Source organism: Rhopalosiphum maidis, chromosome 3, assembly GCF_003676215.2.
Source record: "Rhopalosiphum maidis isolate BTI-1 chromosome 3, ASM367621v3, whole genome shotgun sequence".
Classification (NCBI taxonomy): Eukaryota; Metazoa; Arthropoda; class Insecta; order Hemiptera; family Aphididae; genus Rhopalosiphum; species Rhopalosiphum maidis.
In genome coordinates this window covers 65361964-65386615 of record NC_040879.1, presented here as the reverse complement: position 1 = coordinate 65386615, position 24652 = coordinate 65361964, and the positions used below count along the sequence as shown (strand labels likewise).

General features: G+C 27.7%; 1 protein-coding gene across 2 annotated transcripts in view; it reads right to left on the bottom strand.

Annotated features, from left to right (window-relative positions):
• Positions 1-24199, bottom strand: part of LOC113558489 — a 51036-nt gene extending 26837 nt beyond the window's left edge. The window contains exons 1-4 of one of the 2 annotated variants that reach the window (XM_026963955.1): positions 23957-24199; positions 16752-17120; positions 10747-10885; positions 2940-3106 (exon numbers count right to left, since the gene is read on the bottom strand). In XM_026963955.1, coding sequence (XP_026819756.1) covers positions 2940-3106; positions 10747-10885; positions 16752-17120; positions 23957-24035 — 754 coding nt within the window. In that variant the 5' untranslated portion in view covers positions 24036-24199. Of the gene's footprint in view, positions 1-2939; positions 3113-10746; positions 10886-16751; positions 17121-23956 lie in introns of both variants that reach the window. The other variant, XM_026963954.1, reaches the window with a different exon arrangement.
• Between the last annotated feature and the right edge of the window lie 453 nt (positions 24200-24652).

The following is a 24652-nucleotide window of genomic DNA, read 5'->3' as shown; positions in this document are numbered from 1 at the left end:
CGCCAGGTGTTACTTTATATAAATATACTTTGTGTATTAATTTCGTATGCCACACCGCTCAATTTACGTAAATCTAAATCTGTGGTCTGTCCCCATAATATTTTAGTCGTGAAACAAATATTAATATGACATAATATAACATCATTGTAATATGCAATTTAAATTTTCAGTTACGGGTGGAGGGGGTAATAGTAAAGCACCGATGTATAGATAATAATATAGTCCCATCGCAGTGTATCCCAGGTCGTACTATAGACGAGGAGGTATACGTTGGTATTACGCCGCACATAATATGAGGATTATCATTATTATTGTTATATAGGGATTTATGCAAGTGTCTCCGTCGTATACTGCAGGAAAAGCGATTCTACGATGTTTGTTTTCATTTTTGTTTTCTCTCCTTCGCTCTCTCACTTTGTCTCTTATGTGCTTTCATCTCTTCTCTTTCGTTTTCAGAAACGAAAAAGAATTAGTCGCGCGCGCCTAATACGTTTCGACGTTCCCGCGAGAGTCGCGAAAGCAATATCCTCTTCCGGTCCATCTCCCCCTCCCCAGCCATTCAAGCGCGAACGGACCGTATATGACCGGGAAATGCCCAACTCCATAAAGTCTCGACGTTTGGATCTTATTTCACGGACGCGGGTGAACGAAACGTACGAAGATTAAACACGTCATACCGGCGAAATTGTTTGCAAACCATTTACACCGGGCCATCATCTCCACCGCCGCAGCGACGGACCGCGCCACCGTAGTCGTCTCTGGGGGACGGTTATAACTTTACAGTACCTAAATGTGTGTGTGTGTGTGTGTGTGTGTGTGTTAGATGTATTAACCACGTGTCACTACGATCACTGACCTAGATAAAAAAAAAAATAAATAAAAATAGGGATAAACTGCATACTTGATACTTTGGTGGCTGATATCGCTATAATGTCTGTTTTTACGAAAGTGAGCGTAGATATTTCGTAGGTATACACACGCGAGTATACTTTAGTTTACAATTTTTATACATAAATATATACATAGTGTCACAGAGTGAGAGGGAGAGAGAGAAACCTATGATTCGCAAGTGTATATACATAATATACTCGTACCTATATAAGTACACTAACGAAGATTACGTCGTATATATACGGAAAACACTCGGAATATTTTACGATATATTTTTGTCGTATAAGCGTGTACGATACATGTTTAATATGATAATAATATGCGTGTATATTGTATAATATTATATACTAGAGGTAGGGTACTTTAGTATATTATTATATACTAGAGGTATGATACTTTGGTATATTATTATTATTATATTATTCACTTTTGCCTTTGTGCACACCGTACGTGCGGAATACTGTCACAGCGTTTCGGTTGCGAAATTTCAGCAGGCCGTTTTTTAGACAAGATTTCTTGAGATCGCGAATTTAAAGTTGTCCTTAATAATTACAAAATTCCGTCTCGAGAGCGCAAAACAATTAAAACGATTAAACAAACTACTTGTTTACACAATTATTTCTATTGTACGGGACCTGTGTATAATATATATTATACAAATTGGGAACGTCCTAGGTTGAATACTATTTTGGATTCCGAAATTGATTGAATAGTTTGTGACTCTAAATAACGCTTTCATCTTGCACAAGCGAGTGTGCGTGAATGCGTGTGCGAAGTATACGTGCACGTGCACATTGTTTGGTAAATACAAATCTGAGGATCGCCTATCCGTGAATCTACATTTAAATAATGCGAATAAGATTAATTCACTATTATTTGTTTCCGGCGAACCGTGTATTATATGTTATTTTTTAACATCGATGTTGTTGTCATTCGACTCATTCGAGTAGTCCTGTATTTACGTAACATTCCTATTAGCTATTACACAACATGATACTTACCTACTACATACTAATATATTTGTATAGAATATAATAAAAGAAAACAACCACAACGGGACGAAAGACAAATAAAAATAATAATTTTTGAAGATTTTTATTTACTCGCGAGTAATACATACTTATGATATTATTACTGGAATATTTTTTACGATTGTCTATACTACGTAATAAACAATATGTCAATATACAAAGGTATATTTATATAATATAGCTATTCAATTATAAACACTAAAGTCAATATTTTTCATTTGATGAAAATATTAAATTTAATTCACAAATCGCAAGAGATTCGTTCGTGAATCATTGAAAAAAAATAAATCATTATTTTCACAAAATAAACTTTGAAAATTCATATTCAATTTTTAATTAAACATTAGTTAATTCAACAAAATACACAAAAATCGATATGTTTGTCTTGGAAGTTTTTAATATCAAAAGTTGTACAGTAAAAGGTAGAATAGACTATAGCGAATAAAGTTGTCTTTGGATATAACATATCTTAAAAATCAAATCAAAAAGTAAAACAATTATACTGTACTATCTTGGAGCTGACATAATTATTGTTTATTTGGGTTTTAATGGGATTTTAAAACAAATCCAAGAAAATATCATCTATTCTGTATATTTTTTTAAATATACTATTTTAGAGTCGGCTACTTCAATTAAGATATTACAATTTTAACTTTAGCTTGATCAAATGAATACATGAGTAATGAGTACCTATTGGATATTGAAATCAAATTGGTTAAACATATTTTTTAAAACTTTTCCCATAAAAGTATATGCGTTCATTACATATAACATTATTTTATTTTTAATCACTAACGGTGGTTAAAAAAAATAATAAAAATTAATTATTGTATTAATTAAAATAATTGTTTTATAAATTATATATAGGTACAAGTATAAATTATACTGGTAGACACTCGTAAGTGGTATTTAACACACACTAATCAACTACGCGAATAAAATGTTTTCAGTATAAAATTGTTATATTTGCATAAAAATATTACAATTTAATTGTGTATCTATTAATATATATCTTACCAGGGTAATAAACAAATCGTTTTGTGATATTGTATGGAGTACTCGGTATGATGAGTTCGCAAAAAAATGTTGTTCGCGATGGTAATTCGGATTCGGAGAACAACGTCGATATTGTGATATCAAATGCGCCATCGTTTTGATAATCCAATATCTCAATAGGCAAAGAACTGTTTCTAGAAAAAAAAAAATTATATCAAATGTTTATTTCCAATTTTAAAACAATCAATGGAAACAATTTATTTATTACTAAAATTAAATGAATTGTTCCGTATACTAAGTTCAATAAAGACATATTTGATCATTTTTCAACCAAACATTTATCCTAATTCAGGATTAAAATACATTCATTGGACAATATAATATAATATTTTAAATAATAATAAAATCTCATAAATACATTGATATATTTAAATTAAATTTATTACAAATTGTATACTATGTATAATATTCAGCAATTTTTAAAGATAAATACTAAATATAAATAATGTATATTCTATAATAAAAATATGACAAGAGCATATTTTTCTACTTCCGTGATGTCAAATGTGTATAATAAAAATATAAATATTTTAATTTGATCCTAGTCATAAACTCAGCTTAACTGTATCATCACCTTGACATCGAAATTTAAAAATTACTTACAGTATGCTTTATTAATTCCATGCTTTTTGGCCTTAATAATATTTATTTTATTGAGAAGAAAATATGTTTTTATAAATAGTCTTATAATATCTCCATTATATTTTAAGATCGAGATTGAAATATTTGAACAAAAGCTAAGATATCAAGGAAAATATATAACAGGTGATGGCGATGATGTACATTATAAGTGTCTTTTTTCACGTTCTTTGTTTAGTATTACTGTTCTTACTACGGAGTTTTGAACTTTTTATTTTTGTTTTCCCAATGTGTTTTGTTACTTTGAGTAAGGCTTTTCATAAATTTTATTATATTAATAGTTCTTTCAACTCATCAAATGATTTTATTACAAATCACCAACATTGATATACTTTTATTACTAAAATATAATTTGTAACAACAAATAAGCCACTTGAGAGTTGATAATATGCTAAATAGCTTCTTTATACTATGTAAAATATAATGTAATCATGTATCTTTCTTATCTTTTTTTCATATTGTTACTTAATGCATACCGATTGCTTAACTTTTTAAATAATAAAATATAAATAAATAAGTTATGTAGTATGTGCCATGAAATTTCAAATATTTGGGAAATTTAAGTTCTGCGTTATATAATTAAGTAATTTATACTTACGAACCCGTAATTTTATGAGACAAAAATTTAAATTTTTCTTTTTTTCATTCTAACTCCCATTGACTATTTATATTTACGAGATTAAATATCTCGAATAATAATAAAGTTAGTTTTTATTTTCCTATATTTCTATATTATATTTATTAGGAAAAAAATGAATTTTTAAAGAAATTCAATACACAAATTCTATTTTATAATGTTGAACTTGAGTTTGAGTACAATAAATTGTTCTTCAATTTTATTAGCTGCTAAACATTTTTTTGTGTAACTAAAATTAGTATTATAACATATATTATCTATAGATAAATATGTTGGTTATTAAATATATCAAAATAAAACAATTTAAAAATACATTTATTTAATTTAACTAGGTTAATAAGTTATTAATAATAACTAATAAAGTTAAAAATATATTTCTTACAACAGTTTTTAATTAATTAGCTTGTACCATTTATTTTATATAGCTATTCCACCTACATTGAACTACAAACTTCAATTGTAATACTTTAAATTTATAAAACGCTAGTAACTTGGTCGTTGGTGCGTATTTATATATATTTATATATATATATATAAATTAAACAATTAAGAATACATTTAACTAGGTTAATAACAACTAATAAAGTAAAAAATATATTTCTTACAACAGTTTTGAACTAATTAAAATTTAACAAAACTAAATAAATGAAATGAAATGAAAAAACTATACATAATTTTCTTCATTTAAAAATTAATTCAACAAAATTAAATTAATAAAAGTTTTGTTGAAAAATTGTTGAAACAAGATACAGTCATAATATTGGGGTCTTCAAATTGCTATAAAAGTTGGTCGATTAAAAGTTTGGCTATTTTAAAAAGATTTAAGAATTTCTTGAAAAAATGAATATTAATTATAAGTTATGGAAATTACATATAACTGAAACATGACTACCTAATATAATAATATGTAATAAGTAATAACTAGAGTCCGGATTTTTATGCAAAAACATATTTTTAACAAGCGTATGCTGTTTGATGGGAGTAAGAAATGTTTGCATTTCATAATCTGTAGAATCTGTCAAAAAATTTTTTTTTGCATATTAGTGTATATTTCGACTTCAAAGAATATTTCAGAATATTTTAGTTTATGGAACATATTATAGAATATTTTAGCATATTTCCGTAACATTGGATATTCAGCATACATGAGACAATAATGTAACATAAGATATAATCATATAAATAATGATAAATTATAAATTCATAATCATAATCAATTGCATTTTTTTTTTTTTACTTATTAAGTAATAACTAATAATATATAATAATATTACCATTGTTAATATTACAAAATATAACTATATTATTTATGAGTATATTAAATGATAATAAAAATAGATTTTTGTGGTTTAATTTACATTTTATTAATATTTGACTTCATAATGTGAAGCGTAGTAAATATTGTAATGACATTCATCATGATCATAAAATGATTTGGTGAATTGGTTTATCCACTCGACCGACACTATTTTTTGAACTCAAAATAAAATATGGAGTATAATAATAGTATTATTGTTGTTTTAAGGAAAAATAATAACGGTAGATATAGTGTACAATTCTGTGAAAGACGATCAGTTATACAAAAATACAGAGCTTTTTATTTTATGAAAAAAAAATCTATAATTCTTATATAATATAATAGTTCGAATTCGACGAATAATAAATATTATATTAATCCTGAAGAAAACAATATTAAAATATAAGTACAATATGTCAATATTCGATAAACGTGGAACGTAGTTTTTTTTATGTCGATATTATTACAGACGCCTCAGAAAAATTAACATTACGGACTATAGTGTAATTATACTGTAAATACATTATATAAGAAAACGTTAATTAGGTATTAATAGTAATTACGAACGAATAACGAAAGATAAAAAAAAAATGTTTCAAAAGGACCAAATTATTATCGATGGTGAAAATTAAACATTAAACAACGTGCCTTATTTTTCCATTTTTCCTTAAGATATAGTGCTGAAAGTTAAAACAATATTTACAAATATAATAGAACCCAATAAGAAGTTTTTATTTTTTCTCGACACAGTGAAAGCCTATAAAATATAGAGGGTGTGGAAATTACTTATTGTAAGTAGTCGTATTTTACGTCCCCATATAACAGTAGTCTGTTGCTGTTGTGTGTTTTCGATTCTCCGAACGTATGATTGGTTACGACAATTTATAAAACACATGGGGACGAAGCGTATCTCATCAATATGTGAACTATTACAGGCTGTTACTGCTACATCTTCGGTCAACCGAAGACTTAAGCGGTGACATGATTTATCGTCCGTCGGCTTTTGTCTCGACGTTTCCACTTTTTAGCGGCGATTTTTTTTTTTCCAAAAACGTCTACAAGAATAACTGTTGAGTATCTTCCCCGTCCCCCCAAAAAAACCTACACGCAACAAACACTGTACTGCAGTTCAGTTTTACAAAAAAACTTTTCTTATATATCTTATTCTTTTAGTTTCTCTTCCTCTCACTTCATCTTCGTGTAAGCATAGACTTTGGTTTTCCATTGTTTGTATTTATTTTGTGTGACTTGTAATGTTATGTATGTATACAGGCACTATAGGGTGACTCATTTAAAGTGCATTTATGTATAGTTATAGTAGTTTTATCGTGAACCGATACGCGAGGGGTCTAGAACAATAGTTAGCGATATTCTTAAAATGCAATTAAATATAACGAATTATTTATACTATTATGGTAGATTTAAGTATATTGTAGAATATAGGCATCCTAACACTTTCATTAAAAAAATCGTGTAAGTATCAAATTCTAATATTTATTACATGATTAAACATTTATCGCTAATTTTGATGATCTAAACTCGAAAATAATAATAATTTTTTTTTCTTGATAACGTGTTTAACATTATGAGAAATAGACCTAACCTATTTAGTTTTAGAGAAAAATTATTACAGTTTAAATATGAACATATTAAATAGATTAAGTAGTTTCTAATTATGTTTGTACAAAGACTGTAATGATCTATTTTTGGTTTTAAGTAAGTGCAGATAGAATTCATTTGAAATGATTAATGATGTAACTATGTGGTTTATTGCGTAATGCTTAATAGCACCGAGTAAAGGGATTTAAATATGAATTAATAATAACGCGTCTTTATGACAACAATGAAGATAATGAGTATATAGATTGTATATATACTCGTACACATATGATATATTATGTATATAAGTATATATCTATTATATATACAAATAAGGGTTAGAATAATTATGATAATTATTATCGTTAACAAGTTGGTTATAACATATTAATAAATTGTAATTGTAATAATTAACGACAAAATATTAAGGAAAATAGGTATATATAAACAAATAAACCCATTAATATCAAATAAAATGTTGGAGAAAATTAATTTATGTATGCTGTATAGTATACTAAGACAAGCGATGTTTTGAATTGATTTAAACAAAATGTTTCTAAATTCACACTTATAACTTGAAAATTAAATACAATTTTCAAACCACATTCGTCATTTTAGATTATTAATGGAACGATAAAAGTATTTTTACAATAATTAAAATAATAAAATACTAGTTAAAAATAACTGATTTTACAATATTGGATGAAATGTTCGTGTTTGTCACCATCCACTTTTTAGAGTATTGCAATTGATCAATTTGATTTCAGGTGGTAAATCCAATCTTTTTAGTTATTTGGGGATAGAGTTGCGAATCATTAGAAAACAGTTTTATTTAAACAATATTATTCGAATAATTCAAAAACAATATTATTTGAATAAAAAATTATTCAACTAATTTTCAAACATAAATAATAACAATAATGATAATAATTCGAATAATTATCAGTAATTTTATCTTAGTTAATATATGGTTGGTATTTTGGTAATTAAAACATTAACGTATTAAAAAAACAATAGTTAGCATTTTATTTTAAGTTAACGATTATAAATCGTCTTTTATTTGAAATAAATAGAAAAATACCATAAATGAAACAAATATAGAACTATTTAAAAAAGAAACTAGAGAGTAAAGAATTCGAATATATTTATATTTTATATTAACATTATGCTTGAAAATTATTCAATTACATTTTTATTCGAATAATTATAATAAAAAAATCATTTGAATAATTATCTAAGAAATATTTTGATCAACTCTGTTAGGAGGGGAGGGTAAATAATTCATACTTTTCAAAATAATTAATATCGATATCATTTTTATGTTAGCGCATTTTAAAAAAATGATACACATTTCATAATTATTTGGCTCATTTTGTATGATATTTATGGACATTACAATTTTTTGACTTTTTTATGTTTGTTTCGTTTTAGACAAAATAAATATTTGTTATAAGTAAAAAATTATGAAAAATTATGAAAAATTAATTTAAGATTGTCTTTAGGTTTATATTATAGCAATTAAAATAAAATTTCGAAAACATAAAGTCAACATTTTTTTTAAGTGTTTAAGTTCGTGTTTTTATGGAATTTATAAAAAAATAAAAAATATTTAGTTATGTAACTTGTATAAATACTGAAACATTTATTACATTTTTAATCTAATATGATAAAAAATAGAATAATGTGATACAATAATTATTTTTTATTACAGAAAATTAAAAATGAATATTTTTTGTTTAAGATATTTCAAGTTTAAATTTCGATATCTAAGAATTTTTGTTATATTAATGTAAATCAAAAAATATTTTATGTAGGGGACTTGAAACTTTTTGTTATTGTCTAAATCATTATTTATTAAATACAAAGAAATTTAATAAATGCTTATATAAACTTAGCTATTGCCTATTTCTACCACAAACTTATTCACACGCATCCATAGTACGTCAGTATTGACTTATAAGTTATTAATCATTAGTAATATTATATGAAATAATATTGTAAAAACTAATAACATAATATACTATTTGATTCTAGCAAAAATAAGTTTAATCTACTGAATTAATAATAAATTATAAATTACTTGTAGAAATATAATTACATAATAAGAAATCATTAAAAATATAAGCAGTCTTCGCTTTAAATTGTTTTTTATCGTATACCATCTCGTTGAATTCAACATTGACACATTCATTGCAATTCATTACAGTGACTTCCTCAATGATGAAGTATACTCAAAACGTACCGACTATGCAGCAGAGCTGGTTCCCTGATTTTTAATAATACGGATATTGAAAAGGATATTATAATTGGTAAGTAATAATAACTTTTTGGAAATGTAAAGAAATTAAGTAGCCATTAAGTAATTAATTTTCAAATAATGAACAGTGGAATTCTAAAATAGTAATTTAAGTCTAGTCTAGAGGTATTACAGTTGTTATAGATTAAATATAATAATTTTTTTTTTTTGTTACTGCCGAATAAAGGCGAATATTCTCTTGTATTTTTTAATTATTCTGAAATATACCTAATATAATAAAAATAATAATTGCGTAGTTCTTAAAATTTTTTGTTCTTTTTAAAGAATTCGAATAATTATTTATACCTGACCTCGGTTCCCGGAAAATTTAAAATTAAAATGTACTAATTCATTTTCTTTAGATACAAAAAATGATTAAATTTACAATTTACAATTTATTCATAACCTAAATAATTTAAAGTTCATATTAAAATAATTTTTCAAATCAAAACAAAATTGTTGACAAAAAGATCAATACAATATAAAATCAGAATCTTGATTTAGAATTTAATCAAAAAAAATTATGATTATCTATATAATGTTTTGTTTTGGAGACTTTAGATTTTAACTTTTAAAAGCTGTATAATAATTTTAAGAGAAGTTTTTACTTATACACATATAATATACATTATATTTAACATATATACATATACTATAGTAATAAGCATCAAACTTTTAAAAAAACCTTGCTATTACTGAAAAAAATAATGTACCTCGCAACTTTATAAATGTATAATTTATATAAATTCGGTAAGTATCAACAAATAAAATGACCTCAATTTTATTCATACTTTAAACCAGCTATTTTATATAAGAAAAAAATGTTTGTACTTAAAACTGCTTTTTGGAGCAGTTTGTTCCTGTACCTATTATATTTTCGTGTATAATTTATTTTTAATACACTAATTTAGCTTACTTACTTTTTATTGTATAAAAGAACAAATATTAATTCTTATAAAATTCAACCATGTTTGTATTTTAAAGTTAAAATACAACAGATAATTAATCAACATTAATATATATATAAAGATATATTATTAATTTAAACGCTATCTAAATTAAAGTTTGAACTATTGAAAATCAAGAATTAAAGAATATTTATGTTATATCCATAATATTATTGTAGTTAATCAGTCACTTTTGGGCTAAAACTGGAATAATACTTTTAATTCCAATAAGCGACTTTTTTTCGAGTTAATATGTGTAAACTAAATATATAAACTAAAACTTCGATACGATAAGTAATTTAAAAATTACTGTAAATGATGTTCGCGTTTATTATAAGAAATATTTTATTTACCTGTGTTCTGTTCCATTTGTTTCGAGCTTGTACATTTGCATCTTAGGCATAGGAAATACTCTGGAAATCGTACAAGATATGTTTACCATGGCTTGGTCGTTGGCTTTGGTGCGTTTCATGTGCATATGTTGGCCAGGCGCTGTAAAATGGAAAACAAATGGTACCTATGTATCAATATAAAGATTAAATATGATGTATGCATGTGAATATCTCGGTAAACACTGTTTTTGCCAACATTTAAAATTGTTTGATGTTTGAAGACTACAGGGATGTTATTTGGGGTGTGCCTGCAGGGTGTACTTTGGCACCCTTATTTTTTCTGCATTTTATTGGTCTACCATAATATTTATAAACACGGTGATGGCCAATGCATAAAAGTTGAAATATATTATGAAGACCATTATAATTTGTAAAATATAATGTGTATGGAGGGTAAGGTATGTTTATTATTATTTATAGGTGTATATTATTACAATAACGACAAAAGATATTTCCAACTTATGACTTTTTTTTTTAATTTATTAAAATATTAAATAAATAACTCTTGAACTTGTACATTATAAATACTTGTATTTTTTTATTATGAAGAAAAGATGGAACGACGGTGGAACAAAAATTGGTTTACTTAAATGATTAAAAACCTTAAAAAAAAAATTCAAAATACAAGAGGACAGTCGGTAACAAACCAAACAATTAGAAAATCGTATTTGATTTGCAAATTAGCATTTGAGCAAATAAGAAACGTAAAAAAATACCCGCACTATTTTATATACCTACTTGTATGTGGTCCTAATTACAAGAATAAAAAAATAAACCACTATCATCTAACTCATATTGTTGTGCTCAAATATAATATTATGAAATATTATTTATATATAGTATACATTATCTTATGTCCATATTAGAAAACCATAATAATAACAAAAAATTAACCCTACCTACATAACAAAAAATATTATTCGTAGTAAAGTATAAAATAAATTACATTTATAATATGAAACCTAAAACGAACAGGCGTTGTTTTTGTAATATTATAATATATTTCAATATAATTGTAATTGTCCCTTCAACACAATAACAGAAGTTCGCCGTTTGATCGAATACGTTAATAAAAAATGCATTAGCACTGGCCTCGACTTTGGCAGATCGCAGGGGCTGGACCTCATACCCCCTCCCCAAAATCGTATACACGCGTCATGCGACAGACCACCGCGATAATACGACCGTTCACGCGTATCATATCTATACTACAGAGTATTTCACGGGTCCGCGTTTATTCTTACTTTTATCATTATTATTATTTTATTTCATTTTTTACATAATCTATCTTGTGAGTATCCACTGCACACCCGTCGTATACACGGGGTGGTATCTCGTCGTCACTTATCCATCTACGTCCGATGTGGCTTAAAAAAAATTGTCACCCCCCGCGTTGTACGTAGGTAGGTACATAAGCTTATATAACAATTTATGACTATGTATCGTGTGTACAACGGGCGCGAGTGTGAATGATTCACACGTCAAAAAAGACCATCAATCAAAAATTCGGGAGGAAAGTAACCGAACGTTTTAGCTTGTAATCGAAAACAACACTCTACCGTGCAGCAAGAGCAGTAGTGGCAACAGCAGTAGCGACGGCAACAGCGGATACGGCGACGACTAGAGCAGCCGTCTTTCCCCCCAAAACAAATCCAACCATCGCCGTTGTCGTCGTTGTCGACACTCGGCAATGTGCATGTATATACATGTTTCACCACGCTCGCGAATCTCACTTATATACGGCTGAAATAACAAGAAATTCCGATTGAATGACCTGTACACGCTATATCATACACGATAATATATATGTATATACACAGCGCAGTGGTAATGCGGTATACAAGCAAGTCTAATCGAAATCGTAAGATTTCCCGTCAACATTGAGAATTCCTGAGCTTTCGATACGATACGTGTCGTATACCTATATATGTATATAATATAATACACATTTTATTCGGACTTCGACATTTAATCGGTGCTCGAATTCTGAGGCATGTATACGTGTCTCGCAGTGTTTATACTGTCAATTTATCACGTATGTTCAGGAGAGAAAAACGTCTATTTTTTAACGTTTCGTTTTACGAAATCTCATAGCAACCGGGTTTAGGAGTAGATAGGTAATTTGTGTTGGCACGTCTATCAAATGCGATAATTAGTTTGTCAGAGAAATCACACCATTAAAAAAATCATTTTAATAAAATCTAAATGTATTATACAATAGTTTTTCTAAATTTTTCACCATTTTAGGCATGATTGAAAAATTCTTAAAAGTTTCATTACCTACGATTATTTCTGTCAAATTTTGTATCCATAAAACTTTTACAGCACTGTTTACGATCAAATAAAAAACACATACCTTTAGTTGTAAAATCTAAAACATTTCTTGTTTCACTTAAAATCTAATGCGATTTTATAGCAAAACGCGACACTGCTGATAATACGGGTCGGTCGAGTAAATTGGTAATTCTTTTGACATCATAAACTGTACAATCAATTAGATTTAATATATAATATATTATACTTATTATAGTATACGTTATTTTCACAATTTTTTTTTAAATTTTAATGACGAAAAGCTCAAATTACATGTCTGCATTGCAAGGTGCCACATATCTACTAAATTTAAGTACTTTATAATATTTCTGTGCATATCATCCGATAGATCCGTGTATTCAACTCTTGAGTTTTCTCGAACGTCAGATAAAAATGACGTTTTTCACATCCAAAACATGATATAAACATGAAGGTGTTTATATCGTTAACGGTACTACTACGATTATTGTATTACGGGATACATCCAAAACACACGAGTGAGTCGCATTTAAGAGTTTATTCTTTATAAACTCTTTATAGATAAACGATTAATCAATAGAAATAAACTAATACATTATATAGTATTATAGTGTACAGCTGAACGAGTGAATACACTACCGATTGAAAAATAAAACTGTCTTTATGCGTTTGTCAAATGCTAAGTGTGTTACGTTTGCAAATATATCAGATCTCGGGAATAAAGAGTAGGTCTTATAATAAGTATAGAGATACACAAAAATAACAATGTTACTTTATGTTTGATTATTTTCGTTAGTTTTTAGATAGAAATTAAAAAAATAAATTATTCATGGTACGATAGACAATAGCCATATAACCATTTAGCGTAAAATAGTAGTTATTGATAATTTAAATAATATATTACATGATTTATACGAAAGTAACATCAATAGAATTTGATACTCTAAATAGGTGAATATTATATAATACTAACATAATATTCATCATTTCTGAAAATTTGTTGAAAACGAATTTTAATAAATTATGAGGCTTGAAAGCATATAAGCTTGTATATATAGTAACAAAATAGGTAATAATAACCTTTTGTCTAAATTATTAAAATGAGAATTTTCGTGTATGCCTATTATATCATATTATATAGAATAAAGATCTATATTTTTCTATATATTTTATTATTGTATAGGAAATTTTATTTTATTAGATATTCTAAAAGAATAATCAGGGAGCTAAGCTTTAATGTTATTTCAATGATCGAATTCGGTAATAAAGTTCAGAACGCACGTACCCATATCTAACTGTAAGCCGAAAATATGAATAATTAATTTTATATGTTTAACATTTATTATTATTGATATACCGATTGTAGAATTCACAGACCTAGAATATTTTCAAATGCCTCAAGGCTGGAAACTAACTAGTTAGAAAATTAAAGTTAAGTTAAAAAGTTACTTTTAAACTAACTTATTAACGTAGTGAGTTGAATTGAATGCATGAAACTTTATGCGCTATTAGATAACTATCTAATCTAATGTCTTAAAAACAATGAGTAATTAGTAAGTTTTGTAATCACTGCAAAAATCCAAAATCCCAATGTTCCATAACACTGGTGACTGCTGATTGGATAATAATTAATAATTAATTATGAAAGACAGTATTTTGTGATGATAGGTACATTTCTTTTATATTTCTTTACCCAATATTTAATATACTACAGTGAAGGTAGTAAAATTAGATTGTCTTATAGTGGTGGTGCATATATAAAATTATATTATATACTTTTGAACTATAAAAAACTAAGATTTAACTTAAATTCCAACTCAAGTTATTGTTTTCATTAAATTAATTCCTAACTAACTATGTTAGATTTATTGAGAAATTTCAGAAACCAACTTATGCTTTAATTTAACAGTTTTTAGATTAAAGTAACCTACAGACAAATTAATTAGTCATAAAATGACAGCAAATTTGAGAATCGTGAGCGACAGGTAGTTAAAAAATTGAGTGATATATTAGCTGAAAAGAAAATATATTTAGATACATGGCTTTTCGGCTCCACATTTTCATTACAAAAAATTATATATTTTATTTACCTCTGACTGTATGAATATAATTTGTATACTGAATAATTTTTCTTATCGATTAAAAAATATTTTTTTCTGAACAGATAAAATGGTTTTTAATTTTTGAAAATTGTTTAAATCGATTTATTTGTATAATTTTTACAGCATTAATATTTATCATAGTATAAATACAATATTTATTTGTATATTTCATATGTTGATGTAGTAATCATATAAATCGTGATTTTCATCTAACCCAAAACTAACATAAATTCATAGACCTTATACAAAGTATAATAAAAAAAATATTCTAAAAGTATTTGAATATGTTTGCTAAATATTTATTTGAATTCCTAAACCTGTAAAAATAGAGTGTTAAATGATTTAATTAATTTTAAAAAAAAGTTTGAAAATTCTGGGCAATAGTTTAACATAACAATTTATGTTTCGATAACATATCATAACATCTATAACATTAGAACAGTAGTACAAATTCAAGAAGGCAATAATGTAAATTATGTTAAAAAAAATCAAATTTTATTAATATTTAAGTCACTATTTTCGATAAATTAAGTACGAGTATATTGATATTTTGTTCACTTTTTATACAGTTACTTAAAATAATATTATTTCAGTGCTGTAAATTTTAAATTTGTCTAACACACTTGATTGTTAAAAAAAATTAAGTTAATCATTAGACTGGAATAGAATATCAAAAATTACTGAGAGAATAATAAATAAATGTGAATGTCTGATAGGAAGTATTAAATGAAATTTGTAATAACAATATTATGATTGAAGATTACCTTAATTTAATAAGGACTTTTATATACAACTATAAGAAATGTATTATATTAACGAATAATTATAATTCTTATAGTTAATAAGAAGGATAATAGTGTAATCTTCTTTATAAATAATGTTTATACGATAATAATGTTTTACATATTATTATAATACATATTGACTGTTATAAACGAATGGAACTGATAAATCTTTGTGATGCCGAGTAGCTAAACATATTGTAACGGTTTGAAAAGAAGTGATTTTTAAAACACAATAGTAGAGTGAATGAATTTTTTTTTTTTTAATTCCAACCGTAAATATAAGGTTCGCAGACAGAAAGTACACTTGGTGAAAAAATACGAAGCCAATGTCAAGCATTTTTGAATAAAGAGTCACGTATTAGAGTAATAATAAAATTGATTATAAAGCTGGCAACACGAGTTCAATGGGTTCCCTATTCTTAAAGAAAACGAAAATATTCGAAAGAAAATAAGTTGACCGAAAAATGTTATATTTTCGATATTTACAAGTGAATTACTTTCCACGGTTTATAATGTTCAGATTCAATAATATATAATATAATAATTATTGTACAATAAATGTCGTGTATAGGAATCACATCAATCGATCATTAGCGTTTGCGTAGAATCGAAAAATTTGACTGTAAAAAAAAAAAACAAAAAAAATTTGTAAACCATACAAATCGCTTTTGATTTGTTCGGTGACAGAGTCGCTCGCCCCCCCCCCCCTTCACGTTGAGTTACGGTGGATGCGTTGACTACACATTCTATTATAAAACACGATATTGCGTTAAAATCGTTCGCTCACCGTAAACAATCATCTTCTTAATCATAAAGTCCTCGTCGTTGTACGTAGACACGACGCACTTGTAGTTGCCGGTCAGCCCGGTGGTCGGCCTGATGATGTACAGTGCGCGGTATTTGGCCAGCGCGTCGTCGGTGGGCGCGGCGTAGCCCAATCGGATGTGGTTTTTCAGCGGACCGATGGCCCGGGGTGGTTGGCCCTGTATCCACTGGTAAGCGGGGCTGGGACTGTTGTTGAAATACCACGTAATCACCAACCCTTCGGCCTCTTCCGGTTTCACCTTGTACACGCAGTCTAACACGACGTACTCGGTACCGTTTAGAACCGCACTCGGCACCCTCTGGTCCGTGATTGTAACGCTGTCCACGATCGCTGCGCACACAGACCAACACACACACATTTAACACGATTTTATTATGTTATTTTAATAATACAAACAGTCATTATACAAAGCAACACGTATATTATGTTCAAATGTTCGATTCGTATAGAATCGAGTGTTTAATTTTTTTTTTTTTTTTTTGTATCAAATATAATTCAAAATGTTCTCAAGCGTATTTTTGTTTATTACATAAAATAAAAAAATATAGAGAATTAGAGAATATAATATTATGCATGAATAGGAAATGCATTGTATTCAAATGAAATTGAAAAAATCAATTTGAGATATATCAATATACATATAGTGTATGTTCTATATGCAGGTATGTGTGTTTTTTATATTTTAGAGTTAGTTATCAAAGAGATATATGTCATACATGTACAATTCGAGTTGTGGTATATTCACTACTGCTAATATTAAGTAATAATAATTTTAAAACACAATATGACAAATATTATTATACAGTAATATCCCATTACAACGAACTCCAGGGGACCGAACTTTTTTTCGTTATAACAAAAATTTCGTTGTAACGAAAATTCGAATAAGGTCTTTATAAGCCCTGCTTTTCGGGAGGGGACTTCTATAACTTTCGTTATAACGAAATTGTTCGTTGTATTGGTATTCATTGTAACGGGAATTTACTGTATTTGTTAAAATAATAATAATAAATAAATAGTAATGCAATTTAGCGAATTCAAACTTATTGGATAATTATCATAAATTATTCCCACAACCCTGATCATCACAGTAATACCATGTATATTAGGTATTAGGATATCATATTTTATGACAATTATATGTTACTGATATAAATATCTGATAAAAAACATTTTTCAACTTGTTTTTTTTCAGATACACATTGTTACTTTGAAGATATAGCACACTAGCACGTATTGTCGCTCATTTTATATAACATGTAAGTTTAAATTTGATCGTTCCTGTTGATACTCGGTTGCACACGGTCGTTAAGTGGATGTTAATAACTGATTTTTGAATCGCATTTAAATTTTTTGTCACTATATATTTTATTTTAAAGTTAAAAATTGTAAACGAAAGTCGCTGTAAAAACGAAGCCTCGAAAGTCAATGCATCGATAAAGTCATGTTTTGTGAATTGTAATGTAAATATTTCATTATTCATGGTGTTCCTCATTATTAATTGGTTGACAATATTTACGCCCGTATTTCGTAGGCAAAAAAAATCATTAAGTTGTCTTAACTTGGAAAACATTATCGTGAAAGCTTTTTTTCTGTGGATTGTAGACTTTATTGCATGTATCTCTCTCACTATCTAACAACTCTAACACCATGTATATAAATACTTATTATGTTATTATATAGTTAATAAATTGATTATATATAATATATATAACATTATAACTATAACATTTTAACATATTATGTACTTTCTTCTAACAATGCATTTAATATTCTTGTAATATTTGTAAAATTTAGGCATTATATGCGCCATGCAGGTTAAACACTATTGTTCTAATTTCTTTCGATAAAATGGTATTACACTTCTATCTGTAACGTATCTTCAGTTAATACATGCAACATTAAATACATATTGTAAAAATTAAATAATAATATATTTTAAATACGTCTAATATTTAAACTATAACTACTATTTACATAATTTATCAAAAGCAAAATAATATGTTCCTCTAAAGTTCCTTGAACAGTAATTAAATAATACAAGATCACAACTTTTTTTCATAGGTATTGAAGTTTAAATTTGAAAACATTGTATACTTGGATAAAAATTTATGATTTTTCATCCGTAACGATTTTAATTATTTGGTTATTGTAATTTAAAAAAAAATTATCGTAAAGATTTAAAATATTTAACTAATTATGTTTACGTATATTATCTATTTTCTATGCACAGTGAAATTTTCAACATATTTTATATATAATACCACAAACTTATTTTGCTATTTATACCGTTTACGATACATGGTGTAACTTTTACTTTAAAATGTATAACAATATTATATGATATAATATAGTATGGAAATTAAAATTAAAATTATTAGATCAATAAATTCATTAATTTTATTTAAAATTAGTTTAAACCTACTTACTACATTTCTAATTAAAATAAAAATAAAATAAACCGTGAAAAATTATATAAATAAAGTTATTATAAAATGTACTTAAAAATAGGAAACTGACAAACCATCTTCGTGAATTATGTTTTAGAAATATATAATGATTTATTATTAAATTCAAATTTAATACTGTCATTACTGCATGACCTACTCAATGACGAGACACACTCAAAATCAATAAAGTTGCCTAACCAAACAAAATATATTTACATATAACCGCTTATATCTAGTTTTGATCACTAGGTAGATATTTTGTTTTCTCAGTTCTAAAATTTGGAGCCTTTAGCAATTACTCCAGTAACCCCTATACCCCTTAAATGTACCTACTACTTTATAATTAATTATAATAGCATTGATAATTTATAATAATATTAACAAAGTACAAGGTATGTGTTATGTATACTAATGAATAATATGTACCACTACACTGACAAAATATTAAATGTACCGCCTCATTACGCAATTTCTAAACTCTCGTCCTATATCTAACTCTAACTTATAATCGAATTTCACAAATTATTCATTCGGTTATACCATACCAATACACATACTTTAACTATAATTATAGACCATAATATTAACTACTTAAATTACTCTATATGGGTATTTAATAGGATAGTGAACCAAGAGCCAATTTAAAAGTAATAACATTAATGCACAACTAATTTTCCTAACCATTAAAGCTCTCACTTATCAATTAAAAATATGAATTTTTACTGTTAATAAGTTCCGGAAAAATTTAAATTTCACCTGTATATAACATGCGTTTATTACGTTGTATCGATATTCATATCGATAACGTATTACTATAACGTGTGCAAATAATATATTCCAACGATATTATTTAGAAAACCAAACCACGTATAAGGTACATTTATCTTAGAAGCGGGAGAAGAATGCTGGTGCTTGCATAACTTGATGGCTTAAGGACTCAAAACATCAAGGGGTGGGGTGAGAAGGATTGTCTAATAATAAATCGACTCGCTTCATAGACAGCAGAAAAATAGACCTAGGAGGGGTGGCTGCATTGATATACCTTTGAATTTTCAAATCTGCACGTGTATCCTGGTATAGAATCGAACCGATGTATTCAAAATGGAATCCTATATAGTATATACAAAATAAACAATGTAAAAAAACAAGAAGAGTTTATATGTGAAAACATAATGCATTATCCTTTTCGCAAATATAGTATGCGTGTAAAAGAGAGAAATAAAAATTAATATTTCTTTAATCTAGAACTCAACGCCACAACCACCATTACCACCACCAACGCTCATCCGTCGTTCATTCTCCAAGTTTGCACCTCCCGTGGATTTAAATTCCATTTCCATTTCCATATATTATATTTAAATATATCGTTTTTATGTATTTTTTTTCTTTTTTTTTATAAATATCAACATAATCGCTTTCTTCCAGTGGTGAACTTTCGTCGTATCTATACCTCATCGTTTCCGTCATCGGATATGCGGGAATACCGATAATGGATTGTTTCGTTTCGTCGAAAAATAATAAATAAGTAATTCCACCCCATCTGCCCGGCTTGTAGGGATAAAAAAAGAAGTTTTTCAATGTAAAAATTTCACGGGCGTAGGGGTCGGATATCACAGACTTTGAAGCACCAAAAATCACCTCTTGATCCAGAAAGACACTTAATTAGCCGCACATAAACTGTCTTAAATTAACGATGATAGTAGCAGTAAAAGCAATAGTCACTTACTTCGAAGTTTGATCGACCGCTTTCACCCGAATCTTTATCGGTTCTTTCACAATCTGTTTGTTTACACACGCATCTATGCCGCGAGCACTTGTCTTAATTAAAATCGAACATCCTGTGATGTCCAATTATGATGAATCCGAAATGATAAAACTTATACAACTCGAAAACAGAAGACTAAATTATTCTATATTTCATACAATTATACAATATACCTACTTGTGTATATCCTACCTAAATGGTACTTATAATCTACGTACTACATTTATAATATATCAAAATCAATATACATAATAATACCTAATAAATGTATTTATAAAATTTTTCATCAACCAACCAAACAGTATTTATTAAATACTATGTTAAATGCGTATAATACAAAGACTGTTTAAAAAAAACGTATTTAAGTATATTTTAAAATTAACTACCTATAGAGCAAACTGTTTAATATTTAAATATATATATAAGTCATAGGTAATAGATAAATAGCTAATGTACAAATAATACAGATAATGTATTTCGTTACAGTTGTATGATTTTATTCCAATTATTATTTACTAAAGAGTAACTAATATATAATATAAAAAAATTAATTTTTTTATAAAAGAGCTTTAGATAAATAACTAATTACATATTATAGGTAATAATTATTAGGTATGTTATAGTAAAACAATCGCAAAACAATCAACCATTGTTTCATAGAGAATAGAACACACGTGTTTATCACCAGTTCTGCGCTTTTAGACATACACAATAGTATCCACTTATTTAACTTATTTCCAATATTTAAAGTTTATCTTTTTTCGTCTTGTAGCAAATATTACTCATACTTATCGCCCAACCATACAATACATGTCACTCAGTGAATAAATTCACCTAGACATCCCATTTCCGTTATTTTCTTTTTTCATTCTTGCTTTTATTCTAACGTCTGCGGAGTATTTTTTTTTTCATTTTCGAAAAGAATTATCTTACCGAGATGACAGGTAAACATTTAAACCAAACATTTTACTAGAAATGCAATTAAAATTTTCATTAAATTAATATTATGTATAATTAAAAAGCATATCGATTTAATTATTATATTTTATTTTGAGTTGTAAACATTATTTAGCTAAAAAGTACATTAAGTTTTTAGTTTGTGTTAAAGCCATAATATAGGTATAATAACAGTAGTCAGTAAGTTCTAAGTATACCTACAGGTAAACTTTAAAATTTAAACACGCACTAAAAATTAACATTTTATTACTAATTTTGAGATTTGACTTTAAACTCCTTCATGTTTTAAAGGACCATGAACAATATCATAAAATAGCTTCTGTAAGTTAAAATATACTGATTACGCTAGAAACTAGGTAAATTTATTTTAAGTTACTTAATAAAAAAGACTTTCGATGATTGACGTTATCTGACTTTAGCATTTATTGTCGTGAAAAAAAAATACTTTCTCACAAATCTCTACCAAATAACCTGTCAAAAAAAAAAAATTTGTTAAATATTCTTATTCTTGTTATTTATTTTTTTAATTAGAGATAATTGATATACATTCACCAAGTCTTTCATAATTAATTAATAAAAATAATATGATATAAAAACAAAATGATTTAAGATTTTTGAATTTGTATAAAATATACTTTTATATGTAATACTTTTAAGTATTTGAACAATGCAATATCTTATATCCGTAGACAATTACAAAATGCGTATTTAAATGTATATTATTATTCTCGTTGAATCCGCATTTGATCATTATTCTACACCAGTAAACAAATTGCCTGTCTAAAAAGTTCATTTTAAGTTGATGTCAAGATCTTAGGGAAATTATATCGTACCTACTACAATTTAAAGACTATTATTATGTATGTTTTCGAAGGAATCTTACGTCAAATGTATTTGATTTTCAAATCTGGATTGTATAACGATGATATTCTACGATATTTTTATTAATATTTTATAACTACTTATTCTTTGGCCGATGTATACAAATATACAATATTCCACAATTTTTTCAATTTGTTTATAAAGTAAAACATTGACGTTTTAATTTTTATTTTAAAAATGTGATTGTTTACTTACTATATTTCATAAAAATAAAATGAGAAAAAAGTTCTGCGAACGATGCCAAATAAATATTATATTATATATTTTTACCTAGGCATTTATATGACTCAACAAATGTCACATAAGTTCACAAAAATATTTTTCTTAACCCAAATTAACTTTAAATAATGTGTTAGCTTTCTGATTTAAATTTACGACTTAAAACAACGAAATGGCTAAATAATAAATATCTCTACGGTCCCTTTGAAATTATCCCTAGAGATCATTCTTAGTCGCGTCACCCCTATCTGGAAAAAAACTGTTTATTATTCGACGCCAACGATCGCGAGTTTTTCATCTTTATCCTTGGCAAAAACTTTTCACCATATTCGCTTAAAATTGTGTAGCGTTTATGAAATCTTCTGGCTTAAAAAAAAAAAATAAAGGAAAAAAGAAACGTGTACCTATTTTATTCTCTAGATGCACTTCAATAGTGCGCAGTATTATTAAACCTTCGTGTATACATATTCGTTCTTATACGGTTCAAAGGCGCGTCAATGTCTTTTACATTTTTAATAATTTGTTTCGCGCAAAGATTTAAAAACTCTTATACACTCATATATATATATAAACCTATATATATTATACAACAATATTTATTTTTCGCCCAAACCACAAACTAAGCATGCATTGAAGTAAAGGTTAACCTGTGTCAAAATGTTATATAATTTTGCGATTACCTATACTGCGTGCACGTTGTCGTATTGCACACCGCAGTGATCATACGCTAAAAAGTTATATGGAAAAGTTCGCGGGAAACGAGATTAGTTAAATGACGACTACGACCGCGACGCCGATAATACGTAACATTAATTTCATACTAAAATGTGTTGAACGAGAGGGAAATTAAAAAAAAAAAAAAAAATTAAACGAATCATAGATCGATTTCTTACCGTCGAGCGCGATCGTGCACGAGTAGAACAAGGAGTAAAGGCCCAGGAGCAGCTTGGTGGTCACCGGTGACCGGGCCATGGCTGAAATCGGCGTCCCCGGTGGTGGTCCGACGGCGGCGAAGACGAAGCTCTCTAGAGTCCGGACAAGAATGTCGGCCGGCGAGTCGTCCCGCTCGGCTTCGGCGGCGGTGGTACCGACGTGTGCGTAATACGGCTGTCGACGGCAACCGAGTGCGTCGTCGGCGTCGGTGTCGGCGACTGCCGTCGTAGGCTATGATGCGACGACGGCGGAGGGATGCGATCCCGCTGCTGCCACCGCCGCCGGTTCGGTCCGGTGTCCACGTGGTGCGTGCCGCCCGAAATGCACCACCCTCGCCGCCGCTGCCGACGGTCGCCGCATGCCTCGTGTGTTTACAATAATCCTCCGTTCTCCAGTCTACCCACTACGACACACTCGCACACAAACACGCGCCCCCGCGTGTGAAATGAGAATAAAATTGAAACTTGAAAATTTTGTCGTCATTATTATCGAGTTAAGTTTCGAGACGGTAAAATACGTTGAAGAGCGATTTTTTCGTTGCGAGTTATATAACGTTAACGTATAAGTGCGTTAAAATGCAAATGGACTTGGTCACTGCGCGAGTCGTTATCCTATATGACCGCGCGTCGAGTTCAAGATACATAGGTATTTACTAT